Genomic DNA, 25,249 nt, shown 5'->3' with positions numbered 1-25,249 from the left:
AGAAATTGACAACCATCCCCATTATAGTAATTGTGATCCTAAATGACCCTCTTTTGAGTCTGTTGTCATAAGGTTGTCTGGAAAATTGTTTTACTTCCTTGTCAATGTTTGGACATTTTAGTGTGATTGCACAATTTAAGATAACCAATGGTTATTGCCTTATGTTTAAACATGAACAACAAAAAACTCATTAGAGGCGCCTTTTGTAACAATACATGCTATGTACCTGGACATTTTCGACGCATTTATATTTCATATGATGTGTGTTATAGGACCATAACAGCATTTGCTAAAACATTCATTGCTTAAATATTTGGCTGGGCGAAAGATTCCCGGTGTACAGTGTTCACTTTTTATGAAAACCACAAAACATTTGGACCCGTAAAATTTCCATTGCAGCTGAAAAGAAGGATCAAATGCAACGACACCGTAATAGACATGCCGAAGGAGTTATTGTGGACGCGTTTTAATGCGATATAAAATGAGATAAGAATTTAGAAAGCCTTCAGTATTATTCATCCTAAAAACGATCAATACATTGTGTATGGGTTGTTGTGTATGTATGTAGTAGGTATACGTGTGATATAAGCGGTACGACTAGGATCCGTGGGAACGCGACCTCCAAACTAGATCTAACTATATACCGGTTATACATAGCACGGCGCCAACGACACCAACATACATACACATAATTTCCCTTTTTTTTCTGTTACTTGAAACAATGGACTAACACTGCGACATTTAGACAATGCTACAATACAGACATACATGGGGCTAGTACTGTATGACACCAATACAGCAAGCGATGTAGGTGTTTTTATGCACGTGACACGCTGTTAAACATGCTGACATTACTGTAGGTGTAACCTTTATACACGGGTTCTACAATATCTACGCCACACTCTGTGACAGATTGTTTTGTTTTTGTGATTTTGTTTTGTCGGTCTGACTGGTTTTTTTAAAATGTTTCAACAGTACAGTCGAACAAGTTCGCGGACATCAGGAAAGAATCGCTGTATCCAACACGAAACAGTCGAGGAGTCGTATGAGGCGACTAATGTGCCACCTGCACGCAAAAACCAACGAGACAAAAACAAACAAATTGAATGCATTAGACGGCTAAGAAGTTAATTCTATCACTTGGCTAGGAAATTTCACCCTCAATGCAGAGCTAGTTAGTTTTCATCGAGTCCAGTTTGACCTTTACTCGATATACCGCTTTGCATGTTACAACTTATATGTAGGATATAACACTCGGCTGAACTCGGGTGAAATACACAATACGTAATTTCATCCTATCTCGTGTATATCAATGCTGAGATATATAAATAGATTATAGGAAGCTACAATAAGCGTGTTTGAAGCATTGCATAAAAGTTCATGTTAAGGAAGGGTAACGATTTATTGTGACGTCAGAATCATTTCAACGTCATTAGCTAAATTGATGTCACAAAAAATTGAAATAAGGGAAAAGTGACGCAATTTGAATTGTTTCTTTGCGGTGTGTTTTTGCAACGTCTGGGAACTGGAAAATAATAAACTACTTCTTTATGATCGCTAATGATTCGTCTCCGTTTCAGGGTATTGGTGTCTTCGGTTCCACCAGCACATCCACAGTTTTCCTGCGTTCTGAATAATGACAATATAAGGAAATTGCACATTGCACGACAGTACATCTATTGGCAAACATCCAATATCTTAATTAATCCTCTGCTATATATAAACATAAAGTTGTTCATCAAAGCGGTACACACTTATCCTGAGTAATACGTTTTTAAAATGACATCTTTTTTATGGGGTATGTAAATTATCGCTAGCTATGCATAATTTGTCCCAACATGTGCAAACTCGCGGATGTTTCTTTGCTTTGAAAAGCACGGCGTAGATTTATTAATTGGCAGATAAAGGGGTTTTGTTAATATGACATATTCTTTAGATTTGTTTGTATCTTCCTATTAGGTTTGTTTGCTTTTCTTCATCGACTTCATTTTTGTTTTAATTAGCGTTTGATTACTTCGTATTCTAGTGATACAAGATGGATGTCTCTGCTGGGGAATTGTCATTCTCCGAGGTTTCCGTAACCTATAGTGAGTCCAAATGGACGAAATAGCCAGATAGTGCAATAAGTGCTTACTTTGGTTTAAGGTATCGAAATGCTATTTTTTTTAAATATGCGTTTTCTTGCTTCGGGTTTATTGTGTTATTCCTTAGCCGTTTTGTCTAGCTTAGTGAAACGTACTACAGATTGTAGGAGTTTTGAAATAAGATATTCTCAAAGTTATCTCAGAAAATAAAAACTGTTCCTTGACGGAGACGAAATACATGATAATTATACCTATTTCGGAGAATCGATAATGAATTTTGAACTATAGATATTGTATAATCTACTTAGATACACTTACATGAAACAGGCAATACTTTGTATATAAGCAGTGTCAGACTTAAGGTTTGTTAGCTAACTCAAATATTTAACGTAAAATTAGATATAAATTCGTTTCTTAATGAGGATAAATCAAATCGAAATATATACATCATTGGATTTAAAATGAATAAAAAACCCTCCAAAAAACAACAACATCAATATGTTCAGACTTAAGCTTACATGTTAAGTTGACAAATCTTTATACACCTTGGTCCCGATACCTTGTACCATCTACTTCAAGGACGTTAAGGTAAAGGCACACCAAGCTGAATTGTTAGCTTAATGACAAAAACAGTAACATTTCCTAATGACGCTTTTTTTTTTTTAATTCAGATCTAAAAATGAATCATTTCATAGTTTTTAACTGATGGTTATTCTTTGGATCCAAATACATATGTGTTTGGGTTTCGATTTTGATAATCTACAAAATCATAAACCATTCAACCATGACTTCTGTGTCGCTGAGCTATGACAAGTCCCTGCAACTGATATCTAAACATGTTTATACTATTTATGGTGCATATAAGACACACTGCACTAAACACGCGTATCTAGGTCACTATCACCTCACCAAACTCGATCAGGACATATCACATACACGAATCTGATTGGCTGAAAAATAACACACCTCTGAAATCACCTCACACCAAATAACAGCGTATCCCGTCAATGGCGCTATCTTAGTTCAGGGTTAGTGTTATTGTAATGCTAATAAATCGCAAACAAACCCATCGCGGCGCCATGAATAACATTTTTATTTCGTTACCAGTTTTGTAAACGGTTCATGTTTTAACTTATCTATGTTGAATATGTTTATAAGCAGGTTCAGTCGTGTCTATAGAATTCCTATGTAGTATTTGATATAGTAAAAGGCTGCGTGGGCGTTTTCATGAGTGGTCTGATATATTTCAAATCTTCCCTTGTCATATTGAATATGTGATGAACGAAATACGTAAAAAGGTTTGCTTAAGAATATAGGAAGGGTACGATTAAAATTAACGAATTATTATAACAAATGCCACATACTCAAAGAAAAACGTTGTATCTGCAATATATACCCAGCTGAACTGTCTGCATAGTTCAATAAGTTGGGTAAAATTCCATTCATTCATATTTTACAGGCTAGTCATTCATCTAAGAGGAACGGGTTCTTTAAATGTTTTGTTTGTATATAAATCCGTGTTGGATACCTGAATCGGTCTGGTTATTCGATACTCTTACTTTAAGATTGAACTTAAGTAAGGGGGAATATGTCCCAGTTTTTTGACATTTTACCATTGAGATTATAGGCTAAATGGGTATTTCACAATACCATCATGAAAGGTTCGACACCGCATGACGTAAACATATAGTACCAAGTAACACATTTATGATAGTTACCTGTATTAAATTTACCTGAAATACAACATTAACGGATGTCTGGCTCTAAAACTCTATGTAAAACGTTACGACTTTCTGAAATCCGTATTGTCTAATAAACTCATAAGACATGATTTAGGTGTTTTAAAATCACACATTAACAAATATGTATATAAGTTAAATTAAATATGACCTTATGAAGATAGAAATATCATCTTTTAATTTAGAATTAAGTATTCGCAGCAATTTTGATAATGAATCATATGGATGAAGATCAAACATTTATTTCGTAGTGATGGCCAACACTTTTGCTGCAGGCTGTGTCTTAACATATGTAACTGTCTAACGAACCGTGCACGTGTTAAGGTTCAACAAGCCTCCTAAACCATGCAATAGTCACCCAAAATTTCAATCCCTGGTAAGTCATATTCACAGATCCTTCATTAAAAATCAAAATATATATATGTTATTTAAAAATACAATTGTATTGAACTTGTACATTAGGTTCTTGAAAGGTACATAACCAGGAAAACGTAGTCAATAATAAAGCATTAAGGCTGATGTCTTTATAAAATAGCTCACTGGACTTATAACATGTCAATCTCTTTAGCTACCTCACTGAATGCTTCGAAATGACATACATGTTTTAATTAGGGTTCATTTATATGCCTAGGTCATGCGGAGCTTAATTTCTCTTTGACTATGTGTGGAGATGTATACCGGCCTCAAAAGTAGATGAGAGTTGCTTTGGGAATGTCCAAAATTTATGGTGAAACGTCCGAGTAGCATATTATACTGGTACATTTAAATATGTGTGAAACCACAGACATATGACCATAAAATCAACTTAAACTTCATATTATAAACATTATCACTCTTTTAAGGTTCACTGTTTATAACATGTCTAGCCACCCCACAGCATCACAGAATGTTATTAAATGGCATATCATCTTTGTTTTCTTATTTATAACCTGCTAAATAAATTACGCGGGTATTTTACTATGGCTTAAGTAGTTATGCATGGGAACATCTATCTTTATTTGAGGAAGAAATTCCTCTCAACAGCTAGTAGAAGTCAAATAAAGCTCCGCATGACGTAGACATATAAATTAACTTTAATTAGTGGCATTTCTTAGCACTCAGTTGGGCTAGCAAAAGAGATTGACATGTTATAAGTCCGGCGAGCAATTTTTATGACGACATCAGCCTTAATGCCTTATTTTTGACTATGTTAACCTGGCTATGCATTTTTTTCATAACCAATGTAAAAGTTATATATTCAAATTACATACATAAGTTCCGATATTTAATTAAGGTCGTTCAATATGACTTATCAGGTGATTGGAATTTTAGGTGACTACAGCATTTAGGAGGCTTGTTGAACCTTAACGGTGCACAATGTTAGTAAGTGTTGCTTTCCGAGTCGGATCATTGGCTTGGATCTATTATGACAAGTGGCGCCATTATCAGTAAAATCTCATTTATTACATTCATTAAAATATCTTTATTTGGCAAATAAGAAGCATTTTTAATGTTCTATTTCAAATATACTGAAAGAATAAAGAAAAGGAGGGTAACAAAATATGCAACAGTTATTTAACTGATTGGCCTAAAATTATAGCATCTTGGTCCCTGTCACTCAAACTGTTGTCTAAAGTTACTCAACCGTGTAAGGTACCGTGCCACATAGTGAAGTGACAAAATGAAAAACAAAATACGTGCAGAATAATGATGACAAGTTAGCCAACACATCTTGTCATACCATTTAATACTCTTGAGGTATACACATCGCTTTCCGCTATTTACTGTCAATTTGAATATCTTGCAACCATGGTACGGACGACGGAAGTTCAGAGGGGCCTGGCTATTGCATTGCTAATGCAAGGTCAAAGGCAACAACAAACAGGTTCCTTTGCTGTTCGGTGTGAATGTTTCCGCCACAGAACGTCTTGTCCGTCGTTTGCGAGACACCGGAAGGGTTGCCGACCGACCGCGATTGGGACGTCTGCGCGTAACGACGCGACGTCAAGACAGGGCTATTCGTCTTGCCCATCTGCGTAATTGACACAATATGGCAGGCAATCATAATCACCACATTCACCCCAAAACTGTAAGGAACCGATTGGGCGAGGTTGGTGTGAGAGCTCGTCGTCAAAACGTTGATCTGCCTCTCACTCGTGCACATCGCGCGTGCTGTATGGCTTAGTTGGCGGCACACGCTCCCCGACGAATTCCAATGAGGCAACGGATACGGGTATTTTTCACAGAAGAGTCGCGGGTCATTCTTTTTCGTCCGGACGGTCGACGTCGTGTATACCGACGTCGTGGGGGGAACGCTTCGCCGACGCTTGCGTTCATGAGAGGGATAGGTTTGGGATGGCTCGGTTATGGTCTGGGGAGAGATATCTCACTGGGTAAAGTCACCGTTTATTGTACTAGCCGGGAATTTAACCGCCGTCAGATATAGGGATTAAATCCTCCAGCCGGTTGCAGTTCCATTTGTGCAACTGCATCGCCTAATTTTCCAGCATGATGATGCCTGACCCCATGTAGCCAGAGTTTTTCAAGACTTTTCTCGCAAACCATAGTATGAACCCACTCGACTGACCGCTGTACAGATCAGATTTGTCCCCAAGCGATTATCTGTGGGACGAACTTGAGAGGAGGGTAAAGGGGCGACAGAATATCTCCGCTACTCTAGTATACCCATGAGAAGGATAAATGCACTGAAAAATCCCATGCACAACAGAATCAGGGCTGTGACAACTGAGCGAGAGGGGCAAACGAGATACTGACGAGTCAGTCGATTTCACTTTGCGATATTTCGGGGTACTGTCAAATGCATTGCAATTACTTATGAATTATAATTTAAAATATATTGAAATTTTGGTAATTTGTTCATAAAAGATTTTTTTGCATACGTATAATGTATATAACATTCAAATAAATAACATCAAATCACCGCAAATGTTTATTTTTCCTTTCAGTATATTTTCTTGTATTTCAAGTTAAAATAAACCTATGTTGTGATTGACAAACCAGTTAAAGCTGACCCCCGTCTGATATATTGTATCAGTTGTGTCTCTGTGCGTTCCACGTAGGATGTTATTTTCTAGTGTGTGACCGAACTGTGACATTTCAGCGTGGTAACACTAGAAAAACACACATTTAGAGTGACCTCATAGCCGGTAGACACTTTTATGAACTTGTAAATACAGAGAAAAAAAATGAAGTTTGTTTGTGAAGCATACCTCCTGCATCACACCATACTATTTCGTTTTTTTCGTGGAAGTTACGTTTTCAAATAATTTCCATGCATGTCTTTGTTTTACAGCATGTGAAAATGTGGATATTACTACCAAAAGCAGACACCACCATAGTAGCGGATCTACAAGGAATTCACGACGGCGAAATGCTAGAAACAGACAAATGAGACTTAGCCATCGACGTGATGATCGTCACAGACCGCCTGCAATTCATCCGGGTCATCGTGACGAGGTTGAGGGAAAATCCAGATCGGAACAAATTCCAAGAAATAGAGGAACGAATCGTAGACCACATCAATTGAAAGCGGGGAGAAAACATTCATCACATCACAAAGCATCGTCCCCACAACAATTCCCTCGTCGAACATCACTTAATGTCGATGTCAGCAAATCTAGGAATCTGCCAAAGACAGGACATGGCTTGGTTGTCGACGAAAAGGCTCTTCAAAGGAAAGATGGGATGCCCCGTCAACACGCCGCCATGGATCTCCAAATCAGTCCAGTAGCGGTTGAAAATATCGCAATAAGCAATTCAATGCAAAGTCATTCCCCTTACAGATACAATCGTCATCGTCAAGGATACCGGCGTCGCTATGGATACGGACAAAGAGCGCCCGCAGCGGTCTCAAGATGGGTAAGAACAGTTTCGTGTAACCACATCTTGCACTAAAGATATTCTGATTTAAGTAATAACACAGATGTATGCGATTCAAATGATTAGCGACTGGAATCACTATCATGTCTCTAAATAAAAAGCTAGTCGTCTGGCACATTTTTGAGAAATAATCATATTTGTCACAGAATATTGCTGATTTGCGACATACCCAGGATCAGTATTATAGCCCGATAACCATAAATACCACTGATCGGTGTGTATAGCTTGATGATCAGGTTTCGGCAGACGACATCGGTTACGAATATCGTCGACAGACTATTACGCTGTGCGAGATGTATTAACAAACGTATACCTGTTTTTAAAAAACATGTCTTCCCGATTTAGAACAGCACCAGATGATAAACACGGCGATTCTCCTTCGGTCATTGTTCTTTACCTTAAGTTATGTGCACTCTTATCGGAGTGCTGTGACATTTAGCCTTTTTATGTTACAATGCAAAATTGAAATTCCATTTTCTAAACTTGCGAATGTAAACAAATGCCCCAATTGCATGGTCTCAATGCCAATATGAATGCATCTTTAATGTTTATATAACAGCATTTGTAAAGAGTCAACTGTTCATATGGCTGCCTTAGATACGTGTAGGTTTGTTTGGGGTATTATTTTCTCAAAACAGCTAAGGTCATATGAAGATGGTTCTCTGTCTGGCTTATACATGTGCATATGTGCACAGACGTGCATTGCATTGCAGCTGTTGTTATTTTTTGGGGAAATTATTGTTGATAGATCTTTGTTGAATTAAGTATTTTTATTATTCGATGACAATTATTTGAGATATAAATAATGATTTGCGGAAAGAAATCATGTTAGATCTCGTTCATTAGTGAACTGAACGTGATAACGTTCACCGTGCCGATGAAGACGACTAGGATGACGATGACGACGATGAAGATAAGCGATGACGATTATATTACTTTGTTGATAAACACTAGTTCTGGCCTACATTTATACTGTCTTTTTTTGTCTCTACAGGAACAGAGAATGCGGCCAAAACTTAACGTGGCTGTGCACAACCTCAAACACACAATGTCCAATATCCTTCAAATTATGCAAAAGAAAGTTAAAAAGGTATGTAACAGAATTTTAATTCCACTTTTATGTAAAAGGTTTTCTGAATATAGGTTCCGTATACAAACTAGAAAAGACTATTAAATATTAAATTATCATTTAAAAACAAAATCAGAATGATTCAACCGATTGTAGATTTATCTGTAGGTTTTGATCTTTAATTTTCATAAAAAAATATGTTTAAACTAATTTAAACACATTTCAGGTCAGCGAAAGTTTTACCAGTATAAACTCCGATGCCCGACATGATATAATGGAAGTGAAAGAGCAGCTGAAATTTATCCACGACGAAAACAATCGTGCTTATGGTAGGTAGCAAATTTTTCAGTAGTGGCGTTTAAGATACAAATGGAGTTTTTGGAATTTCTTTCATTTCTCTCATCACAGTTCCGACTGATAGTTGCGTTGCGTTGATGATACAATATCTTCAAAACAATCGTTGGTTTTAGATATGAACATAAGATTGTAGCGTCCCTATACTGAAGTTAGCGCGTACCATTTGGTGAGCACATCTCGGCCCGGCGACGGGCGCAGTCTTCGAATGTTAGTACCGGTACATACATCGTAACAGCTCGTCTAACCTTATCATATGCCTGACATCTTTCATAACAATATATCAACAGTTTCAATTATTTACACGGCATTTCACTAGATATTTAAGATGGAGACATAATGAACAGGCTTAACATGAAAAAACAGGGTAGGGATAACGATTTCATATTTTTCACATATTTACATACAAAAATATAATCCTGTGTAAAAAAACTATCGAAAATTATATTACTTACGAGTTACCTCCCGTTGAACGATCACACTGAAAACGCTACATGAAAACTACATGTGCATGTTTCCAAAGATATTTCTTGTCAATACAGGTTCAATCATATATTGATATCCGAATACCGTATTCAAGTATTCTCTTAAAGTCAATCATGTGAATATTTAATGTAATTAATGCTGTTTTTATATCTCTTTATGTAGTATTATGTTTGACGGCGTTCATGTATCCCTGATCCGTATTATAATCGATATCAAATACTTCCAAGTGATCTATATTTCATATCTACTTGCATACAGAAATTTAAAATTATAATTCTTATTGAAATTGTATTATGAAATGAATATCGATATTTTGATTCTTGTGTTGATGATAATAACCGATCCTGTACCGGAATTAACATAACTTTGAATGATGTGGGCGAGTAATATTCACAAAAAACGACATTTAAACCACGTTTAAACGTTCAGCACGAGTTCAGACCCCTGCTTACCGACAAAGCGTTGACTAAACGCTCTTTAGATATGCCAAACCTGAAATATTTAAACTTTTAAAATTCAAATGATTTTATGCGGGTTTTTTTCTATTGATAATATTACAATAGATATATTATGTGGCGATATATGTTTAGTTCTAAAAGTAAATTCTACATAAGCTTTTCGAAGTCTAGTTTTCGTATTGTTAGAACATTTAACCATATCGTAATCTACGAATGACATGTCTCTCGAAATTAAAATGATCATTCTGTTGGCTAAGATTCCAATAGTGATATGCAGACTAACACGAAATGTTCGTGGGTACTCTCCTTCGTGGTTTGAAACCATTTAAATCGTTTCGCGGTACACATTTTCGTGGATATCCAATAAAAATAAACAGTGGACACGTATATCATCCAAATTCGTTTGTATATGTTGTCGTGGTTCAATAGCAACCACGAAAACCTCGAATGTTTATACACAACGAACATTTCATGTTATACTGGTATCAGTTAGAGTTAGTTCCCTTAGCTTCCGATACTTATTTTCGTTGAAAGAGTTAATGACGTTGCTATCAGAATATAATGAGTTGGGTACTTGATTATTAGGGGCTAAAATTGTTGGAGGAGTTGACGGACCTATCTCACAGTTTATAGTATTCGCATTGGTCTGTAATTTTGCACAATGAATTATTTGAGGCTGATCGAGATAAAGATGGCAGCCATTGGATTTTAGCAGTTCAAGATTGATATTGTCTCAAGAAATACTTGACAGATCTTTCTCAAATTTCATAGGTAGGTTTTCATTGGTCTTGAAATTTGTACGTGCCATTCTGAGACTGCATGAACGGAAAACAACATGACTGTCAGCAAACCATCTGGAATTTGGCAGTTAAAGTTTGTTATTGGTAGTTCCTAAGAAGTACTTAGTTACAGATCTTCATCTAATATTATCATGCAGATTTCCCTTGTAAGGTCAAATTATTCCTGATCGCTAGATCTTAATATTTCGTTTTGAGCTTCAAACCAATTGAGCAGAACAAATATGGCTGTAAGAAAACAAAAATCTCTCTTGTTCATTTTTTTACAATTTATAAATTGAGTAAATTGGTCAAATAACAAGCCTACTTTGAAAGAACACTGTCGAACCCAGTGATTGAAGTTATAATCAGAAGTTACTGCATTATACATTTACTGTTGACAAGACTACCCAGAGAAATATCAAACAAACATAGAACTTATGAAAAGCTTACCAATGGTGGGTTCAAAGATACTTTTGGGATTTCTTAGTCTATTAATTTATAAATATATTTCTTTCTCGTTAATGTTTTTTTCTTTCTTTTTGGTGTTGACTTTAAAAAAACACCTGCTTATTTCGGATGCCAGTGATATCTATAGGGTAAACAGCTTCAAGATGCGTCACAATGTTCCTCTCCCACACTAAAATTCGTTTTCTACTCCTTCAACATAGATGCATTATTAGACGTCACCCAGCTCGTGCGCTTTGTACACCTGAGGGCGTACGAGAGACGGGTAGCCCCCGTGTCCATTAGCATACCTCCAGATATGCATTTCAAAGACTTCAGCCACAACGTCATGCTTGCTGACCAGTCACAAAGACGAGCACACGTCATGAAAACGATCATACAGCGTATAAAAGGGTAACTAGTATGACATAATGCTAATATCAATACATTATACCGTTCTGATTGTTTAATGATTTTTAGTATTTCAAGATTTGTTTTTGTTACTCCCAGGCAAAGTGTTTTACAAGCGATCATGTACGCAAAACATTCACCGTATAAAGCGGACAATAATAAATTCGAGATTAATTTCACTAATTGATTACAATTACTTATTGTACAACACAATTTCATGATAAAATACTTACCGTTACTTTATGGAGCATATCGAAGTCATTGTAATTATTACTGAAATGAAAATATATAGACATCATTTTGAAGATATTTTTCTTGGAATTTCCTGATTTATACATTTTTAGTTGTACTTGTACATTGTAAATAGTAAGTAATAAGGTTACAATTCACTGTTTGTGACTAATTTTGTCGGTTTCAGTCGCTGTATGGAACAGGAACGGATGCATGCTGCAGTACTCAACAGTCTTAATAGCAGAGATGCCAGATCTTTCTTTTTGGACATCGATCGTTATCGACGGAAAATCGAGACGAGACTGTACGGACAAATCCGGGGTGACGTCAAACAGCGGATACACACATACCTGGTATAATATCAGTTAAACAGGCTCCAGACAGATAACACAGATTTATATAATTATCAATTATAGACTTTTGTTGAGGTAAATATGTGATAATTTAGACATGAAAGGGATTATATTAACCGAAATTAATATATGTTTCCAGGTTCATATAACCACATATGCATCGAAATAGAAGTCATTAATCATTATATTAGGTATGAGATTAATTAAACAAGAGTGAGCGTAATCAAAGGTTCTGACGTTTGCTGAGCGCGTTGTGACGTTACAAATGAAGTGATCATAACTTTGTAACACCAACTGTAAATATTAACGGTACAGCAGATAGACTTTAGTTTACGATACGAATATATAAGATACAGAAAATATAAGTTAACTGTATATGCAATTTGAAATTAAAATTTACAGATTATCCTCACTGTCAAGCTTAGAATACATATGTGGATAAATGCCATGTGCCCGTTTTAACCCACAGCGGTACCTGAACAGCATCACCGACATGTATCTGGACGCCCGGAACTACTCATACACAGCTAATAAGGAAATCAGAGCCGTTCGACGAGACGTGCAGGTATGTTTTATGGCTGCTCAGATGCTGTTCCATTGAGCTTAATCAGATCGCACATCTTCTTAGTTTGTATTTGTAAGTCTTTCTCTCGTGTATTCCTTTCTTCTCTTTCCTTTTCTATTTCTGTAATTTCTGTATTTCTTTTTTTCTCTCTTCCCTTTCGATTTTTATATTTCTGTAACCAAAATGACAGGAGAAAAATGTCCCCTAGAAAAGAATAGCAGCAATGTTAGTTTAGCTATCAAACAGAGAAATTATGTTTACATTGTTTGCTATAAATAATGAATTTTTTGATAAAATCACTTACCCCAAGTCTGCATTAATAAATGTTAAACCAAGCCAACATGACGCCATAATAAAATATCGTAAAATGACACTGCATCCTGTTTGTTTGCAATCATAAGAATGTAAATTGCAATGTGAGTGACGTCACAATACATTCGAGTCATTTCATATGGTGACATCAATCTCAATGATACTTGCTTTTGTGATTTACAAATCCAAGTTACCTTCCCACGGTTAAGTGAGTTGGTCTATTTGTAAAAATGTAGATCTTAATGTCTTATTATTTTCATATTCATTGTATATTTCATTGTCGTGATCTTTCTCTCTAAGACTTTTTTGTGGTTCGTAAATCTTTCTTGGCGTTTCTTTCAGAGAAACATAGAATTACGTAACGCTTTTATCGAGAGACGCCCACCAGGCGACACGATCGTTTTCCAAACAGAGGCACCCATTACCAATATGAATGAAATTGAAGACTTCACCACTAAAAGCTATCAACATGCTCGACAGTTAGGTCGGACAGTGGAGTCGTTGGCTAGGTGAGAAGAAATATATAAAGTGTCTGCATCGAACATCTCACAAAACACAGTTTTAATTCGGAAAAGAAATTTTCAAAATATTTTGTATAATTATGCATATAGCCAATCAGGTACCGTCGGCACTCTCCGTAAACGTAAATATTTTCTCGTTTACGGAAAGTGCCGACGATTCCCGATTGGTATATAGCAATACCTAGTTAAAAGTCTGTTTTATAAAGGTTTGCAGAATAAACAAGGTTCGTCTATGTCAGGATTTATGACATTCTTAATATAATATAGATCCTTGTGGATGTTGTTACAAAAATACACAGTAAACCACTTTATGATAAGCTGTTTTCATTTTCGTGTTTATCTCTATTCTGTTTGAAGAATCATGTAACTTAATCATATTCTGATTCTTTATTTGATCTGCAAAATTTAAATAAACAAAACTTAATCTTTCATTTTTTTAATACTGGAAACTGTCAATTATCAACTGTTATTGTGCTTTCAAGCTTTTATCTAATTAAATAAAAAGTAAATTTACCTTCTTCGTTCATTTAAATATGCCTTTTTAAAATCTTTATTTTGTTGGATGTTACATGTAAGTTGAAGTCGCTGTTTGACTTTACACAAATAAATTGCTTTTTCGTGCGAGCCCAGATAATTAAATACAAGCTTACTCGTTACTAAGGATTTCATACACTCATCTGATGAATAGAAATGCAAGAAAAAAGAAAACAAATCGCGTCTCCTGAAATATTTCTTTAAGAAACTTTCATTAATTTGAGGTAACGCTAACTAGGACATGAACCGGGCCCTAGTAGTCTTTAGTATCCGAATATATATTACGCTACACACTCCCAGTAGGTGTTTGGTTGTACATTGTATTGTCAATTTGATGATGTAATTTCCAGGACGATTATTCCTGTACTGCAAAAGGCAAAGAAGTCTATTGATGTCCGACGAAATAGTGGGAGCAACGTGCGTTTGCAATTGTTGGCTATTGTGGGGAGACTGGCTGATATTGTCACGGTTTGTTTTTTCTCGTTTTTGTTTTGTTTTGTTTTATTTTGCCGTGAGTATGCCTTTTTCAGTAGGCCTTTTACTGATCTCCGTTCTCCACGAATTTTCTATAAAACGAATTCAAGACCGAGACATTATTTGATAAAATAACAGTAGCTATTTCTTTCAACAACGCCATTTGTCCAACGACTGTATCTTGGAGTCTATGACGTCCCATCTATTGTTTTAATTGTGACGTCAGTCTTGAAGGTTCATATTCCGTTTGTTTAGGGAACTCAAAGAAAGACACTGAATTTCTGGATGACTACACTAGTAAATAATGACGTGGAAGTGGAAGGTTTTATAATAATTATTATACCAGTGGCATTCTCTATAGGATAATTGTAACAGTTTTAATTTATCTTGATTGCTTTTCGGTAACCAGAACATATATTGCTATGCCGTTATTACAGTTGGTCTTCTTACAAAGACGATAGTTTTGTTGTTAAATAATCTCATTACAAAAAAACCTGAGTATTATTAATCATTTGGGTAGATTATTAATGGACTGATGCCAAAAAACCCAAAACAAACAAAACAAAACGAAAACCAATGCTATCCAGTCGATAGTGAAACAATATTTGAAAATCGTCTATCAAAAATGAATGATAAACATACTAACTATCAGTGATTTATTGTCAGAAACTCGACAGACGGATGGACGAACTACGCCTGTTACTGGCAGATGAGAACATACTTCGTGAGCGATGTGAGGACCTAGTCACTGGATCAGGTGGGGGAGACGACGAGGATATGGTCATTGACTGTGAACAGTACATCACCATATTAGGAAGTGGTGGAGAGGATCTTATGCCCACGCGTGTGACAACACCAAAACCACGACTTTCCCCCTCGTCTCCGCCTCTCGGCAAATCTACGACGCCGCTAATGAAAATAAAAACATCAACAACTGTGCCGTCGACGCCCCGCCCTACAACAACACCTGTTCCGACGACTGCGCATCCATCAACTTCAGCGCCGTCGACGCCCCGCCCTAAAATAACGACACAAGTTCCGACGACGCCCCGCCCAACAACGCCAGTTCCGTCGACTTCCCGCCTAACAACATCAAGGCCAGTTCCGACAACGACCCGCCCAACAACAACAACGACAACGCCAGTTCCGACGCCGCCCCGCCCAACAACGCAAGTTCCAACGACGACCCGCCCAACAACGAAAGTTCCAACGACGCCCCGCCCAACAACGCAAGTTCCAACGACGCCCCGCCCAACAACAAAAGTTACATCGACGCCCCGTACTAAAACAACGACGCCAGTTCCATCGACTACGCGCCCATCAACAACAACCACGACAACAACAGTTTTACCAGTAACAACCTCAGCAACAACTTCTCGTCGATCTTCAACCCCAACAACAACAGAGATGTCAATGGCCGAATCAACAGATGACTTTTTTGAAACAACATCTGACGACGACGATATAGTTTTCAGTGGAAATGGAATGTTTTATTCAACTTCTGACAAGCTAATCACAACCGTTCTCCCGACCAAGTCGACACCATCTCCAATTACTACTCCCTCCCCCACGACTACAACAACAAGCTCCCCTACGACTCTGGCGAGTATACCCACTACAGTTCCCCAACTGACCACTGAGAAATCGGTCACTACGACGGAGATCGGCACAACAGTAGAAATGGGGAGCGGTAACGAAGGCTCTGACTTCGTAATTGAAGATAAGGAAAAAGAGGAATCCGGTTGGTGGTGGCTTGGAGGGGATGACCCTAATGCTGGCGCTTACCACAACTCATTCCGTAAGTAATCTGTTGTTGTTATATCAACTTATAGCTACACTTAGATTTACCTAAACATTAAGCCTATAAACTAAAGCAATAAATCTTTTTGATGTTCTGTCCTTGCCCTCGAATAATGTATTGTCTGAGGTCACTTTGACCCCATTACGGCACACAGAGAACGGACATCCTATTTTATATTTCATTTAATTAATTTTTCTTTTAAACAAAATGCATCTAAGTTTTAAACCATGTTTTTGGTTTTCGGTTTTGCTATTTTTCAGCCTTTTAGAATGAAGCTAAAGTCACTTCTGCTTGTACGTTTGATTCCCATGGAGCTATAATAACACCAGAAAGCATCATTACAAAGCTAGAAACAATTAGTCCCTAATCTTGTTAAAATAACACGTGCGCGAACTATGCCTCCTTTTTCAGTCACAAGGGATACGAATAAGAATCTCAAGTAATTATTCCATTTGCTCATTTGAATGATACCTGAACCATACAGTAAAATGTGGGTTGAAACAACTACGGTTGACGCAGTAATTTCACTCGTGTGTTCACAACTACAAACTAAGCAGTCCCCCGGTCTGCCTTCTTTTGTTCCAGTATTGTTAATGCAATAGTTAGGTTACAAATGTATTCATAACATACATGTATAAATATATAAATACGAAAGAAAAAAAGAAAACGAAAAGAAATTATCAGCTCCGAAATGAACCTCCTATTACATTTTACTCTGTCACCACGCTTTGACGCTCGACGCTTTAAATGCTCCTTAAACTTCTATCGCTTTCCTACTATACATGTTGTTATATATGCTAACAAAACACTAAATGTCTACTTTAAAGGATGTGTAAATCAAAATTATTTTGAAGGAGACACGTTGCAGAAGAGAGCAGAACTGGAGCGAGATAAGTCTGATGACTTGATGGCGAAGTCTATCCCAATCAGTCGCAGACATGATCGTGAGTATAGCAAATTACTGTTTTCCTCAAAATGTCATAATCAACAAAGGAGGAAAAATGATACTTATATACCAATTTTGATACGTTACTCACATTAGTTTCTTCTTAAGTTTTTGTCTTTGTTGATTTGGAACCATTTACCACGTTTAGAAATTCATAGGTGTGACGTAAAAAAAAATTGTTTGACGTCACTGTTCTTGACTGGTGCGTAGAATATTTATATGTGTCATTTACTAGTTATACAATGTACAATTATGTACAGTCATGATGGCGAATACGTACAACATAATATACTCATCCTACATTTGGTACACAGAAATGGCTAGTTTTAGCTAAACCAGATATCAGACATGTAAGATCTCATCAAGTTTCCAGGTGTTATATCCAATTTTGTGAGCTTGCGTACGTAAATGTTTATCTTACTTTTCCATACAATCAAATCATAATAAATAACCCAAGTTAGGGTACCATTTAAATATTTGTGTCAGTGAGGTTGCTTGTGTTAATAAATGGAATTATTCTGTTTTAACATGTAATCATCTGAAAAATTGAAATATAGCCTAATAAGGATCAATTTTGTTCTTAATCAAGTAATTGAAGAGAGATGGGACACTGTGAAAGGAAACGTAGCCGTTATCAGCGATTTCGTTAACAATGCCACTGAAGTTGAAACATTTTGGATGGACACCAAGACACAAATTGAGACCACACAAACAAGGATAGCCAAAATAAGCGCTAAAATCAACCAGCATGGTGTAACCATCAGAAATAGGATCGAAAAGGCAGAGGCGATAGCTATGACTGAACTAAAGAAGGCGGAATCTAGTCAAAACGGACAGGGAACGTCACGCCAACACGTTGAAATGATGACAGATCTTTTAGCTAAAGGTTTGATTTCATTACATATATATAGGTATGAGTTTACATCCTTCTAGCTTGCAAGAGTGCATAAACAGAAACTATCATAAAATTGGATATCTATGTTAAAATTTTCATTTTTGCGACAAGCTTTCAAGCGAAATTAAAATTTGAGGACGATTCATTACAACACATGTCGGGTATTAAGAATTAGAAATGTATCTCTCAAATTATATCATATTTCACCTTTCAGTGGACACTGTCCGATCCAACATGCAACAGATGAAGGAGATTACTGGCAGTACGGATGTCCAGCCCTGTGTGTCAGTGCAGAAGGAGGCAACAAACCTCCGCAACAACATAGCAGAACTCCGCAAAAAAATCGATAGGGCTCGCGCCATCACCTCGGCACTACCTGTACGTAATACACCTCTGCCTGCTTTGTCAAAAGCTCACAATTCTTTGTCACGTACAAATGTAGGTCACAATACTCTGTAATATAGTTCACAAATATATCACGTAGATCACAAAACTCTGTCACAAAATAGCGCACAATATTCTGCGTGCAACTCACTAAGGATAGATGAGAATATAAGTCTAGTGTCAGTGATATAGTTAGGGCTACTAAAATACTATAATGTTTATAAGCATTTGTAACAACGCTTACTATCACGAAAGGACACTTCATATATATTTCATGTATTGATCAAGGTAACATGGCCATTGGTTTACTTTTTTTGTACATTTTAAATATCACCAGGAAATTTAACCATGTTTTTTGTGGTTTTGCATGGTACAAACCAACTTTGTGTCCGGCCAGTAACCGCAAAAAGCTTTTACGAGGGAATATGTGTTGGGGATGAATAATAAATGAACTTAACATTGGTAATTTGTGTACTGCTTGCTTATGTTATATTATAATAAAAAAACCAAACAAAAAAACCCCGGTAAGAGGGTAATGTTGAGGAGGCTTTGTAATGAAGATATTAACCACAAGTATTGCCTTCTAATAAACTAGGGCACTTCGGTACATATCATTAAATATATATCTAAATCATGGAAATTTCAATGTTTAATGTTTAATGGGGTTTTAACCATGAGTTAGATGATTAAAGTCATCATGGAATTTTATTGCGGGGGCTTGTTGAACCTTTAGCAAGGTTACATCCCCAGCGGACATCCTCATTAGCGTTCAAACAAAAATATCTATAGGCCTGTCATCACGGTTACATAGTGACGATGATATCCCTCACAGGTTTCCGTAGCAATGGTAGACGGATGGGAATATCAACTCGAGGTGCCATCGACAGGTGAAACGGAATCTCCGGTGACGTCACTTGAGGTGTGCGTTAAGCCTGAAAGGTCGGCAATGACGGTAGCGAATTTCCATGGTAACGGAACAGTAAGTAGTTTAACACACCAACCTACTAACTAATCTATCATCGTTTGACATTTAGAAATGATCTATTTTGGTTTGACGTCTGATAACTGTTACAGTGTGTTGAGAACATTGTACATGGTTTTATTTTTTGAAAAGTATTATATAAGATCACATCATCTTACTCGTACACAAACCGATGAAGGAATGTTATAGTTATTGTGTTTGACAAGTAAGTTAAGCATAAACATGAAAAATTCAAAATAAGGACCACAAAGTTTATAAAATAAAAATGAACATTCAAAGATTAAGAACATGACAAGGAAAATTCAGCCAAACATCCCCAGTTTAGTTGCTTCGTCTTCAATACATAAGGGGAGGTAATCCTAGTCAAAATTATCCTATCACGAACTCTTCTTATTTGCAATTTTAACTGATTCAGAGGTAAATCTACTCTTCAGCATAAAATAAATGACTTTTGGAATATTGCTTAAGTTTGTTTCTAGTACTGAAATCAGTATGGTTTTCAACCAAATCTGCTTTGTTTTATAAACGCCAAGTTCGATCGGTGTAGTTGTGCCGTGGACCTTGTTACTCGATAATACTGAATGCTTTTGATTTTGTGTGTCTATACCTGGCTGCTGACAGTTGTACAGGTTTAAATGTATGTTGAATTCAAATGACAATAGAGACCATACCACATACCTTTAAACTAGGGTTGTCAACGGTTAACCGGTAACTCGGTCGGTAGATGTTTCGAGTAAACGGTTTACTTAATTTCATTCGGTGTGACGACCCTAATTTAAACATTAACTCATTAATCCTTGAAGACACATTTAAACTCTTCCAATTCAAAGGTTGGTATAGTTCATTACGAAATTTCACGGGTGAATAAGTTAATGACGCATTGATATTGAGGACAATTATAAAATCTCCATGGAACATGTTTGTACCCATTTACAAAATTGAAATGAAGAAAGTGGTTTCTTATATTTAAAGGAAAATATGTTAGACCTTTTAATAATTATGTTCGTTTCCAAAAAAGACGATTTCAAATTTTGTCCAGTGGTCAGGTCAGCTATAAATAAAATGAGGTTTAAAACGACTAGGAATATTTAACTAATGTTACGTTTCTACACCACAAAGGTAGCCTATGGTATAGGACTGGTGGACAGTGTACCTACGGTGTCTGTGACGGGTGCTGATGGGGAACTTTACGGTACCATAAAATCCTCCGTCACCATGGAGAATTCGCAGTGGTACAACCTGCATATCACTAGGTGGGTAGATCTAAACATATCACAAGGTAAGTAGATATATATAGATCACTAGGTGGGTAGATATATACAGATCACTAGGTAGGTAGATCTAAACATATAACCAGGTGGGTAGATATATACAGATCACTAGGTGGGTAGATATAGACATATCACTAGGTGGGTAGATCTAAACATATCACTAGGTAGGTAGATCTATACATATCACTAGGTCGGTAGATCTAAACATATCACTAGGTAGGTAGATATAGACATATCACTAGGTGGGAAGATCCGACCTCTCCTTGTGTTTGCCGTTGTGGATTCTTTATATTATATTTTCTTTCAACATTTTGATCGTTTTCGGTGGAAAAATGATGACCTCTTAATCTATCATTGAAATGCAGTTATTGTTTTTCACAGAACCGGTCAAACCATAGAAATGCGGACAACACGACTTGGCAATGACAGTGAACCTACCCGAGAGGCAATAGCTTTCCCTAACATGCTGGCTTTACAGAGCTCTCCAACAACAGTACATGTTAGCGGAACTAGTTCCCCTAACCAGGTAAGAGCCACATTTTAGCAAATATGTGCTAGACAATAAAGTCGGGTACAAGTAGTCGGCACTTAATTTTCGAATAAATGGTTTCAAACTAAACGCTATTGCCCATTGGTTTATCGCAGTTTATCCGTCCATCCTTTTTGTCTTTCTGTCTTTTTATTATTCATTTTTTCTGAAGACTTTTGATTGATGGGAGATTACCAATGTTCTGTATTAAAACATTCTTATGTGGCAGACATGTGTATTCCCTTTCTTCTATTTTGTATGTATACATCATCTATGAGGGAATTGCATTTTCCGAAAATAAGTTTTAAAAAAAGAAGAAGAAAGTGAATACTCACAAAAGCATATGATAGGATTAGAAAAAATATGCTCAATTTAAAAAATAAATATGTGTAATCTATCTTATCTGCCTTGTATATACAATATAACTGGTTATATCGTGGTGGTATTTTTTCGCCTAATCGCAGGGCATTTACTTGATCGCGAAAATAATTATCCGTGTAATAATATGGCAGCTATAAATATTACCTGCGATATTCATTTTATTTTAATACGTTATCTAAAAACAATCTAGTAATGTAATAATAGGTGTTTGAAAGAGTTTGATGACAGGTGAACCAAAACACTGAGCACGGAATGGTGGTAAATGCATATATATAAATAAACTGAGAAAAGTCTTATTGTGTATACTGTTTAATGTTTTACTGAAAATCGGGATATCGGTATATGATTTTAAAAATAAAATCGATACCAGGGGCTATTTATGCTAAAAATACATAATCTTATATGGCTACAGTTTACTCGTATAAATTTAATTTCTCATTTCGAGTAAAAACAAACCGAAAATGTAGGTACCCGTGTAAATAACTATCTATAGGGTGTAAGGTTTATAAGGTACTATGATTTATATATTAGGTCACTAGGTACTTTTTTCTATGGCAAAGGTTCATTAGCTATATAAAGTATGTATCTATATTATGTATTTATAATCATATTAATAATGACAATTCGAGGTTATAATATACTGCTTAATCACAACCTAGTCCGTAGGTCGTCTCAAAGCGGTTCACAAATTATTATCCGTGGTTAATTATACAGGTTACATAGTCCATCATCCGTTATCGAATCGCCTTCTGACATCATCAGTGACCTTTGCGACACACCATGTCCAGGTTAACAGCCTGTTCACATTGAAACGAATATTTCCGCAAATACATTTTTATAGTATGACGTCTTGTGATAAGTATCTACGTACGTACAGCGCCGCCTGGTAATCGACAGTTATCGATTTTTTGATGAGTGAAATAGCTTTGAGAATGAATGCAGTGCATGAAGAAAACATGCATAATAATTGAATAAATTTAAAACACAACCCATAATAGAATTTTCTCGTTTAATACAACCGGGCAAAAGCGATATAACATAAATAACAATATAGAAAGAAATATATATATATATAAACAAAAAAGTCCTTTTGATGGTTAAATATAAAAGAAATGACGAAAAGAGGTTCTTAGTACCTCCCTAGTACTATCACTTGTTTAGAGGTTCATCAGGGAGTGTTTTTATCACGTTGACAGGACATAACACAACATAGAAAATGATGACTTTATGATACCGAATGACGTCACAATACATATCCCACATGTAACAAAAATAACGCCAGAATTGACAGGGCACTTTAGCGTTAACATCTGTAGAAAGACAAAGGTGGTGTTCCAAACAATATAAAGTCTGTTGCTTGCATGAATATAGCTACAGACCTTTCTGCAAACATTTTCTTCATTTATTCATGCGACGATATGTACTGTTAGAACAATTTAAACTAGGTTTTGATATATCGACTAACGTTGATTCTTTGGACTCTCTTTGAACGGTGCATTCTGTAGCTCGATATATAGGGAATTACATGGAATGTATCATTTACACAAGAATGTATATGTTTATTAACAGTTAAAAATCAAAGATGGTCTTTTTGTCGATTATCTGTGAACTGTCACGTGTTGACGCGAATGTAAAATTAAGAACAATTTGTACAGATCATTGCATAAACAACATTCCGAGATCTAAAGTTCAAATTAGCAATCATTTTTTCTCTCCATTTTTGAATGTAAATTATTTTCCTTCCACAACAATTCTTCAAATACTACATCTTGCATTGTTGCATTTCGACACACGTACATTTTGTATAAAAAATGTATATACACATATATGTTTATTTTACTTTAGAAATCAAATTCACTTTTTCAGGGAAATAATAACGTGTCTGGTTGTATTGGAAACGTGATGGTCAATGGACAAGCTGTTGGATTGGCAAATACTGGAACCATGAGAGAACCTGTGAAGACGTGTACCTCGGAATGGTAGATACTACAGAAATACTGGGATAAACTGTTTAATCAATCAATCAATAAAAATGATAAAATAATAAGGGAATATTTCTGCATCCTGTTATTTAAGGTTAAGATAAACTTGCCGGGAAAAAATATAGAAATACCTTCAAACCTTTTTGTAGAACTAAACCCTTCACTTTATTCTATGTAAAACCTGTCTCTTTTCAAAACAAAATGAATGGCATACTTTGGCATTTTGGCAAATGTAGGTCGATATCAACCAGCTTGAAATGTCGCCGTTCGTGATAATCATTGTGATAGCTGACATTAATTTTAGATCATCTCGCGTCAATGACATAAGTTAGAACGCCCGGTCACAATGAGTATCTGTAATAGACGTGTTACTATAACGTGACCTAGATGTGTTACTATAACGTGACCTAGATGTGTTACTATCATGTGACCTAGATGTGTTACTATAACGTGACCTAGATGTGTTACTATAACGTGACCTAGATGTGTTACTATAATGTGACCTAGATGTGCTACTATAACGTGACCTAGATGTGTTACTATAACGTGACCTAGATGTGTTACTATAACGTGACCTAAATTAATTGATGACAATATAAGCCACCAATAAAATATATAGACAGGCGCATAGTCGTGTTGGGTCACAAATGATAGTAATATCTGAAACTCTATCCCAGTGGCGATCTTTCATCTATAATTTAAGAAGATTTGTCCAGCGAAAATGTTCAGGTAGAACATGTTTCGAAGTAATTTGAATAAAACCTGAGAATTAATTTCTAAAAATTAAAAGTTCGGGAAATAATATCGGAAGTTTTTTACGTAGTCGATCCAGTTATGTTGGTAAAAGTAAATGACGGTCGCTGGTGAGGGATATGTGATTTTTGTTAATACCGTATGGTAAATGACGGTCGCTGGTGAGTGATATGTAATTTTTGTTAATACCGTATGGTAAATGACGGTCGTTGGTGAGGGATATGTGATTTTTGTTAAAACCGCATGGTAAATGACAGTTGCTGGTGAGGGATATGTAATTTTTGTTAATACCGTATGGAAAATGACGGTCGCTGGTGAGGGATATGTGATCTTTGTTAATACCGTATGGTAAATGACGGTCGTTGGTGAGGGATATGTGATTTTTGTTAATACCGTATAGTAAATGACGGTCGCTGGTGAGGGATATGTGATTTTTGTTAATACCGTATGGGAAATGACGGTCGCTGGTGAGGGATATGTTATTTTTGTTAATACCGTATGGTAAATGACGGTCGCTGGTGAGGATATGTGATTTTTGTTATTACCGTATGGTAAATGACGGTCGCTGGTGAGGGATATGTAATTTTTGTTAATACCGTATGGTAAATGACGGTCGCTGGTGAGGGATATGT

The 25,249-nt window shown here is 36.3% G+C and overlaps 1 protein-coding gene across 1 annotated transcript in view; it reads left to right on the top strand.

The window, feature by feature from the left end:
* The window catches only part of LOC110447323, a 40,646-nt gene that overhangs the window by 2,658 nt on the left and 12,739 nt on the right, over positions 1-25,249 (top strand). The window contains exons 2-17 of the mRNA XM_021492931.1: positions 7,116-7,681; positions 8,697-8,792; positions 8,998-9,100; positions 11,517-11,706; positions 12,122-12,287; positions 12,757-12,852; positions 13,507-13,673; positions 14,570-14,687; positions 15,360-16,491; positions 17,349-17,438; positions 18,030-18,326; positions 18,550-18,713; positions 19,552-19,698; positions 20,821-20,954; positions 21,354-21,498; positions 23,749-23,861. Of these exons, the coding sequence (XP_021348606.1) occupies positions 7,116-7,681; positions 8,697-8,792; positions 8,998-9,100; positions 11,517-11,706; positions 12,122-12,287; positions 12,757-12,852; positions 13,507-13,673; positions 14,570-14,687; positions 15,360-16,491; positions 17,349-17,438; positions 18,030-18,326; positions 18,550-18,713; positions 19,552-19,698; positions 20,821-20,954; positions 21,354-21,498; positions 23,749-23,861 (3,724 nt within the window). The remainder of the gene's footprint in view (positions 1-7,115; positions 7,682-8,696; positions 8,793-8,997; positions 9,101-11,516; positions 11,707-12,121; positions 12,288-12,756; positions 12,853-13,506; positions 13,674-14,569; positions 14,688-15,359; positions 16,492-17,348; positions 17,439-18,029; positions 18,327-18,549; positions 18,714-19,551; positions 19,699-20,820; positions 20,955-21,353; positions 21,499-23,748; positions 23,862-25,249) is intronic.

This window comes from Mizuhopecten yessoensis, unplaced genomic scaffold (genome assembly GCF_002113885.1).
Source record: "Mizuhopecten yessoensis strain PY_sf001 unplaced genomic scaffold, ASM211388v2 scaffold3311, whole genome shotgun sequence".
In the NCBI taxonomy this organism is placed as follows: domain Eukaryota; kingdom Metazoa; phylum Mollusca; class Bivalvia; order Pectinida; family Pectinidae; genus Mizuhopecten; species Mizuhopecten yessoensis.
Note: the sequence above shows the minus strand (reverse complement) of the source record. Positions and strands in the feature narration are given on the sequence as shown.